The following is a 9,323-nucleotide window of genomic DNA, read 5'->3' on the forward strand; positions in this document are numbered from 1 at the left end:
GGTAGAGGCTATCCCCATTTTATAAATAAGAAAACAGAGGCCAAGCAAGATGAAGTAACTTGCCCACAGCACACAGTAAGTATCTGAGATAGTACTTGAACTCTGAGCTTCCTGACTCCAATTCCATTCTTCTATCCACTGTATCACCTAGCTGCCTCATAAGAATATGCTGTGAATTAAGTACACTAGTGTGGAATTGCTCTGGGAATAGGATTCAAGATTTCAGAGGTTTTAGAAGCATGGGAAAGAGGCTGTCGTTTGGGTAGAGGGGAGCTATGGTGCTGATAGGGAAGAGAAAGGGAATGTCTCGAATGGGAAGAACTTAACCAGAGAAGATTTAGAATTGTTGGGAAAGTTCACACACAAGCTGAGTTATTATCTGCCAGTGTTGATCCTGGATCCTAGAGAGGTTGGACCAAATCACCTCCAAGATCCCTTCCAACCCTCTGACTCAATGATTCTGTGATTGCTCATAGACCAACCACTGTGGGGCAGCCTTTGTTCATTGGTCAGCTTGGAGTGCTTGGGTTTTTCCTTGGGTTTCAAAAGGAAGGAGAAATTCATCTATATTGGTCCCCAGCCTACTTTTCTAATGTCCACTTTGTACCCCAAGGTGTCCCCTCGTCTTTGTTTTCTATGCCCTACTCTCAGAGCACAATTCTCTCCTGTTCTCTCCCTTACTCAAAAATTCTTTCAGACATAATGGAAGTGCCACCACACAGTCCCAGCTCTCCCTCTTACTAGCTGTGTGACCCTCTCTCACTCTCAGTTTTCTAATATTTAAAATGGGGGCAGAATTGTTAAAAACTTCTCACCTCATAATGATTTTTCTAAGGAAAGTGCTTTATATTGTTGGTGTTGTTTTAGTCGTGTCTGACTATTTGTGACCCTATTTGGGGGTTTCTTGGCCAATATACTGGAATGGTTTGCCATTTCATTCTCCAGCTCATATTATAGATGAGGAAATTGAGGTAAACAGGGTTAAGGGACTTGCCCAGGGTCACATAGCTAGTAAGTGTCTGAGGACTGATTTGAACCCAGGAAGGGGAGTCTTCCTGACTTCAGGTCCAGAGCTCTATCTACTGGTTCACCTAGTTGTAAAGTGCTATAAAACAGGAGTTACATAAGCCCTTGAGAGAATCTGACATTATTCCTTTACACCTTTGTGTGAACTTATGTTTTATGCCTCCTAAAATGTATTGATGGCATAGAGAAAGAGCCTGTTCTAATCTCTTAGCTCTGTTTGTTTAGTTTAGCCTAGAAGATATTTATTTGGCTGATTCATTGATCAATTTTGTTAACTGTAACAGCGCAAAAGAATAACTATACATTCAGTTGCACCCCTTGTTAAAAGTAAGGAAGGGGGTGGGATTTAGTTTTAAATTAATGATTTTTAAATTGATACCTTTTGTTTTTCTAACCCTATTTCATTTCCAAATATATTACTCTCTAATATCCTCCCCAGTAAGTTACCTCTTATTCCAGCAAAAGAAAAAAAAGGGAAAAAAAATCAACAAAACTAATTAGTGTGTGGATGAAGTCTAACCATAAATCCATTGTTGTGTGGTTTAATTTTAATCAGCCAGTACCAACATCACCCAATGCATTCAGCCTGAATTGTGTTACCAGATTGTGTCTTCATATACATAGTTGGAATCACTGTGTTTACTGATCTTCGGAATCCGCTTTCCTTAATCTGCATCACTTCATGCAAGCCTGCCCATTGTTTTGGAAATCATCTTATTTATTGTTCCTTTCAGGCAGCAATATTCTATTACATTTATATATGCCATGGTTTGTTCCTTCATTCCCCAGGTGTTGGACACATGATTTATGTTCAACTTTTGGCTATTACAAATAGAGCTCCTGCGAATATTTTTGTACAAATAGGCCTTTTCTTCCTACCTGTATCATCCTTATAGTATAAACCTGATACTAGAATTTTTAGGAGAAAGGGTGTAAAAATTTAAAAGCTTTTTATGGTATAATCCCTAAATAATTAGACCAGTTCATAATCCCAAGAGCAGTTAATTAATGTGATGGTTTTCCCACAGCTCTGCCAACAGTTTCATTTTCCATCTTTGAGAATTTTATAAATGTGAGGTAATACTAAAGAGCTATTTAAATATGCATTTCTCTGATTATTAGTGATTTAATTAAGCAAAAGTCTTGTAAATACCCACTGTGTTAGACAATGGAAAAATAGTTTAAATTGGACATGCTTCCTGATTTCATAGATCTTAAAATATAGGAGAAGATTATGGCAAATACAGAAATAACAGTGACATAAAATAGACCAGCTTTGGGAAGGCAATGTCATTCAGTGGCAAAACAGTGGGATTATAGACAGAGGACTGGGGTTGAAATTACCATTCTGTCATGTGATTTATTTTGGGCAAGCAATTTCCCTTCTATGTGTCTGTTTCCTTTTCTGTAATATGAAGGTTTAGCTCAAAGTTCTTTTTTAGCTCTATATTTATGCTGTTAAGTGCAGAAAGGGGGCAAAGAGCTATGCAAGGTCCAAAAAGGGGAAAATTCATTTCTGGCTGAGAGCAGGAGAGGTTTTATTGACCAGGTAATATTTGAAATGAGCCCTGAAGGATGGGGAGAATTTCTATCAACAGGTAGGATTGAGTGTGGGCAGTGGGGTGTTTTATGCATTAGGCATGATGTAAGCAAAAGCAGAGAGACTGGAAAGTATATGTTCAGTAGTTCAGTTTGTCCAGAGTAGAGAGTATACAAAGGGGAATAGTGTGGGATAAACATGGAAAAGAAAGGTAGCATCTTCTAGGGTCATAAATGCCTCTGCAGTTATGCCGGACAGTGGACTTGGAGTAAGGTTATTAACAAGTTCAGATGTCCTTTGGTAGGTAATAAGGAGCCATCAAAGAGTTTTGAGTGGAGAAGGGGAAAAAGGAACGAAAGCACTCCTATTCTAGGTAATGTGGACAGGAGGAAAGTGCTTTTGAGATGAGTTTTTTCATTTGGCTCAGACGAAGTGGGCCACGTAGCTCTGTACTGGGTATGATCAAGGGGCTGGCCACACCCAGAGAGGCCTGTGGCTGGCTTCCAGTCAGCTGTTCCTGGCTAATTTGGGCCTTTAGTGATCAGGGGCACAGAGGAGCTTCAAAGAAGGACTGAATAAGAGAGAGTGTATTTGACTCAGTTTATATTCTAAGACATTTATCGAGGATTATTCCTGTGTGAGCCCATTTCCAGTCACAGAAAGGAAAGATGTTGTTGTTTTAGTTTTCTGGGGCAGGATATGGGTAATATTGCAAAACCAACAAAATCACCCAGGGTCACCAATTTCGGTGCCCATTTCCTCCTGTGTTCTCCTTTAGTAAGCTGACTGGTCCCTTTCTGGTCACACTCTCCTTAGCCGGCCCTTTCCTCCAATTCTAGCCCTATCTCTCTTTCCATTCAGTTTATGATCCTGCATCCAATTCCTTCAGCCTTTTGATGGGATGTGATACACTCACTGTACGAAGGTAGTATGTTTTTAAAAAATGACCTCCTTTGTGGTCCTCAGAAGTATTTGTCTGCTAACTGGGGGCTCTTAGAAACACAATGGCAGCCCTTTGAAGAATGTTATAGTACCCAACTATGTCAGGAGGTCTCGGTGCTCAATTTTCCTTTACTGTTGATTCAGCATCACTTTGGAACTTTGGGTACTAGTACCTCTATGTTGTGGACTTCACTTGGTATCAGAGCTTCCCACCTGAATGGCCATCTCTCACCCTTGAGCTCTCTGTTGCCAATGATCACTGGCAAGGAGAATTGGGGATAGGATATATCTACTCATTTAGGGTTCTGTTTGTTTCTCTACTCAACATTCTCTCTGAATTAACCCACAAAGATCCACTGAGTATCTGCTCTGTGTCCAGCCCCTGCTGGGCAGCCCCGGTCTACCCAGATATAGAGAGAAGCACAGGACATGGTGGCTGCCCTCAAGAAACTGGTACTTTAGTTGTAGAGATAAGATTTAGGCATATCAAGCATGAGAGGCAGCCTGGCATAGTGCATAAATAGATGGTCTCATGGGCAGGAAAACTCAAGTTCAAATCTTAGCTCTGATGTTTATTAATTGTGTAATTCTAGGCAAGTCATTTAGTCTCTCAGTAGTTCAGTCAACTCCCTAAGGCTGAGTGTTGCAGAACCATTGCTGATCGGGGCTGGGAGAGAAACTGTCCTCACTAGGGAGCTCTTACACAGATAATATCTGTGATAGGTGAGACCGAAAAATGGCATTTACCTTATCAGGTTAAGAAGTTCAGAGTTCTAGAGAGCCTCAGAGGCCATTTGCTTCAATCCTTTCGTTTTTACAGATGAAGAACCTGAGGTTCAGAGACAAGAGGTGACTTTGCCAAGGTCACATGGTTTGTGAGTGTTGGAAGTAGGATTTAAATTCATACCCTCTGACTCTAGAACTAGCTCTGTCTCGGTCAATCAGCCAGTCACTCAAGAAACATTTAGTAAGGGTCCGTTATGTGTCAAGCACTGGATTAAGAGCTGGTGATACAAAGAAAGGCAAAAGACAGTCCCTGCTCTCAAGGAGCTCACAGTCTAATGGGGGAGACAACATGCAGACAACTGTGTGCAAACGAGCTAAGAGGGAATTGGGAGATAATCAATAGAGAGAAGGCACTAGCCTTGAGGGGGATCAAGAATGGCCTCCCATAGAAGGAGGGCTTTTAGCAGGACTTGATGGAAGTCACAGAAGAGGTAGAGATGAGGAGGAAGCACATTCCAGGAATGGGGGGCAGCCAGAAACAATGCTGGGAGTTGGTAAGTGTAGGTTCTTGTTCAAGAAACATCTGGGAGGCCAGGATCACAGCGTCACAGTGTGTATGGGGCGCAGGCTGTAAGAAGAGGGGGAAGGCTGATGGTGGGTGGGCCAGGTTAGGAAGGGCTTTGAATGCCAGACAGAAAGTTTTATATTTGGTACTGGAGGTGATAGATGGGGAGCCACTGGAGTTTATTGAGTGGGGAGGTGGCATGATAAGATCTGCAATTTAGGAAGAAGAAATGGGGAGGGAGGCAGTTCCAGACAGGAGGGGTTAGCCAGTGAAAATACCTGGAATTGAGAGATAAGGTGTCTAATTTGAGGAACAGATAACAATTGTGAGGTTCAACTGATATCTATATCATCCATCCATCCATCCATCCATCCATCCATCCATCCATCCATCCATCCATCCATCCATCCATCCATCCATCCATCCATCCATCCATCCATCTATCCATCCATCTATCCATCCATCTATCCATCTATCTATCCATCCATCTATCTATCTATCTATCTATCTATCTATCTATCTATCTATCTATCTATCTATCTATCTATCTATCTATCTATCTATACCATATAGTCATATATATGTATATGACTTTGCAGACTTTAAAGAACCATATAATGGCTCGACTTTATTATAATGCTCTATAAGGGATTATTATGAATAGCTAGGTAGTGCAGTGAATGGAGTGCTGAACTAGGAGTCAGGAAGAATGGAATTCAAATCCAGTCTTACTCTCTGGGTGACCCTGGGCAAGTCACTTTACCCTGTTTGCCTCAGTTTCCTCATCTATAAAATGATCTGGAGAAGGAAATGGTAAACAACCCCAGTATCTTTGCCAAGAAAACCCCAAATGGGGTCATGGAGAGTCAGACACAATTGGAACAACAACAAAAACAAAAATTGCTCAATTTTATTATGATGCTCTATAATAAGGGATTATTATTAAGTCACTTAAGACAGTATCCAGTTAAATACTCAGTGCGGTGGCACACACTCAGAGCTATAGGAGAATCATTATTCAATGGAAAGAGCACTGGCTCATTAGTCAGAAGTCAGAAGACCTGGGTTCAAAGCCTGCCTCTGATCCTTACTAGCAAGTCTCTTCCCTTCTCAGGGCCTCAATTTCCTCAATTATAAAATAGGTTGGACTCCCTGTTTTCTGAGGCCCCTTCCTTCCTCCCTCCCTTCCTCCCTCCCTCCCTTCCTTCCTTCCTTCCTTCCTTCCTTCCTTCCTTCCTTCCTTCCTTCCTTCCTTCCTTCCTTCCTTCCTTCCTTCCTTCCTTCCTTCCTTCCTTCCTTCCTTCCTTCCCTCCCTCCTTTTTAATTTTAGAGGCAATAAGGAACCATTGAGTATTCCTGAATGTGAGAGTGACAGAGTCAGATTTATGCTTAATTATGATTAGCTGGGTAGTGTTAGAGTCCTGCTTGCTTGGGTGCTGATGGGGGTGGGGTGGGGATGCCTTGGGTGAGTGGGAAAGGAAGAACAACTTAAAGGGCCCAGAAAGGGAAACAGGAGAGTGCCCGGGCTGGTGGCCACTCCATGCACTTTTACTTCCCTCCTGCTGGCCCTGCCAGCTGCCACGCTGACTTGATGCCCCCTTAATGCTTTGTTCTTATTCTCACCCTCCCTGCAGCCTCTCTGTTCATCATTGCCATGCTCTTGGCAAGCCTTAACAGCTGTTGCAACCCCTGGATCTACATGCTGTTCACAGGCCACCTCTTTCACGACCTAGTGCACCGTTTCCTCTGCTGTTCTGCAAGTTACCTGAAGACCAACCCAGGGGGCGAGACCAGTGCCAGCAAAAAAAGCAACTCTTCCACCTTCGTCCTGAGCCGCAAGAGCTCCAGCCTGAAGAGCTTCACCCAGCCAGCTGGGGAGTGAGGCAGGGCCCAGGCCCAGGGATCTGAGGTCACTGGGCTTCACTTTGTGTTGGCAGGAAATTTCTGACCCACCATGGGTGTCTATGGATGAATGTATGTATATATGTATAAGTTTGCATAGCTTCTGTACATAGATGTAACTCTGGCCCATGCATTGTGGGGATATGGCATCAGTAGGATGGACCTGATACTCAAAGTGGTCACCCCAATGGGCATTCTGTGCCACTTTCCATCTACTGACCAATCAATCCTCTGGGCCTTCTGGCAAGGTCTCCTGCCATCCCTCTAAAGCACTCATGGCTACCATACTCCTCACTCCTGATCAGATGATGACTTCTATGAATCTGCACTTATTCTTGCTGTTGCCCTCAGAGGGGGCATGACGGGATGAAGTGCTGGCTTTGACACATATCATCTGTGTGACCCTGGGCAAGTCATTTCATTTTCCAGTGGCCCAGGCAACTCTTTAAAACCATATAATGTGTAGTTTCCCTATAAGGAGTTCTCTATACCGAAGACAGCATAAATCTTGTAAAAAAGGAGAAGCCACTAAAAATTAATGTATGTAGGCATGGCACATTCTTGTTTAAGGTAAAAATAGGGCAAATATAAGATAGTGGTGTCTTTCATTGTTGGGCTACTTGCCAGTGTTGTAATGAGGAATTCACTGTTGGTAGGGCATGTGGGTAGGAGAAAGGAAGATTGGGGATGAAAAACCTAGGGTTTTAAGAGCTATGTTAGCAGAGTTGGGAAAAGACACAATCCTGACTGGATGCTACTGTTCTGGAGTGGCAAACTATTGCCCCTAGAGTATTGATTAACCAGGGGTTATTCATCACTGGCTTAATATAGCAATGACTGCCATATTGGACAATCTGGCATAGGCAAATAGGCCAGAAGCTTTGTTAAAAAATGACCAGCTTTGTAGAGTTAAATTAATTAAAAACAAGTGAATTACAGGAAAGCTGGGGCTGCAAATAAATTGCTCAACGGTATTAACATTCCAGGCTTTTATTGCCTAGACATTTGCATAAAGGATCTCCCCATTGGTGAAAATGATGATTCTACACTCCATCCCTCTATGAGGGGTAGAGTTGAGGAAACCTTGGGAGAGGAGAGTCCTTACTTTTCTTGGCTTCTAGCTTCTAGAGAGGACACACATGGTTCTAGGCTTCCTTCAGAGAGAGATCCCTGGAGGAGGATGTGCAATTCCTCCTTTGAATTTTATCATTCATCTTATTACCAAGACGGAAATGTTAAATATAGCTAGGTTTTACAGTTATGGGACTCAACTTTAGTTCTCTGAAGAGACAATGGAAAACTCCACCAAAATTAAATGAAAAAGCATTTATTAAGCATTAGGCAATGTGCCAAGAATAATGCTAAGATATTAATAGTAGAGCGAGGCAGTTTCTGCACTAAAGAATCCCATGTTCCAAAAATGGGTCACAATATACATAGTAGGGTATAGTTCCAGGGCAGATGGAAGGCCCAGGGGTTCTTAAGGATCGAGAGTTCTTAGGGTACAATGTCAGGTCGTATGGGAATGGCCAAGGATGCAGATTGTATGGTGGCAGGGGAAACGGTATGGTATGGAGAAATAAAAGGTCCAGGGGCACAGCCCAGTAAGGCCGCCATTTTGTCAGATGGATAATAGTCAGTGACTTCCTGCTCATACAAGGATTGTGAGCAGCCAAGTTCCTGATCAATGACTATTCAGAATGGGGGAGTAGGTCTGAATATTGGAATGAAATGGGGTTCACTTCCATTGGGCGTGGGGATATGAGGAATTATCAGCCAGCATCTGGTGAAATAGGGAGCTTGGGATAGGGGAGCCAGAAGGACTCTCCATTGACCTATTCTTGATGGGCCTTTGGGCAGTCCATTGGATTGGGGTTAGGATGGGAAGGTTGGGTTGAGGGAAAGTCCTCAGCTTCCTTCAGCATCCGCTTCAACTAGGCCTCAGATACTAATGTATTTAGGGGTAAAATTATATATGTTATAAATAATCAGGAAATTGACATGGAAAATGAAGACTTATTTGGCCGTTTAGATTTTAGAAAATAATTAGAAATGTGTATTGACCTATGATGAAACCTTATTTGATGTGAGTGTGAGGCCATTACCTTTGTCCTACCAATTGTGTACCCGTGGTAGTCTTATGTCTTGCCAAAGGATGATATGTATCTGATAATATTGATTTATCTTCTTTTGTAATTTGCTTTACAGATAAGATGCTTAATAAAGGCTTTTCTCCAGCGTGTTATAACTCTTTCTCTTTTTAATTCCCTCCCCATAAGAGGGATTATTCATGATGACTTTGGTGGAGGGTGTCTAATTTTGTAAATTGCTGCCTCAGTTATCCAAGTTGGCTTTGGCTTTAGTGTCTCTGTGCAGGAGCTGGCTTCATGCCCAGCTCTTTTTCTAGTATGTCAGGGTCACAACATTCCTTAGAAGCCCTCTGGCTACTTCATAGTCCTGGCATCCCTGTCTTATATTGTGGGACTACACCTGCTGTCAATTACATTCTGATCTTGGGCGTGCAGAATCATTGGATGTTATTTGTGGAAGGGGCCTTGGAGACGGTCTAAGCTGAACCCCTCATTTTGAAGAGGTGGAAACTGAGACTCGGGGAGGCAGGGT

General features: G+C 42.6%; 1 protein-coding gene across 1 annotated transcript in view; it reads left to right on the forward strand.

Moving 5' to 3' along the window:
* Positions 1 to 8,946, forward strand: part of OXTR (oxytocin receptor) — a 33,880-nt gene extending 24,934 nt beyond the window's left edge. The window contains exon 3 of the mRNA XM_043979325.1: positions 6,434 to 8,946. Coding sequence (XP_043835260.1) covers positions 6,434 to 6,681 — 248 coding nt within the window. The 3' untranslated portion in view covers positions 6,682 to 8,946. The remainder of the gene's footprint in view (positions 1 to 6,433) is intronic.
* The last annotated feature ends 377 nt before the right edge of the window (positions 8,947 to 9,323 follow it).

Source organism: Dromiciops gliroides, chromosome 1, assembly GCF_019393635.1.
Source record: "Dromiciops gliroides isolate mDroGli1 chromosome 1, mDroGli1.pri, whole genome shotgun sequence".
NCBI lineage: Eukaryota > Metazoa > Chordata > Mammalia > Microbiotheria > Microbiotheriidae > Dromiciops > Dromiciops gliroides.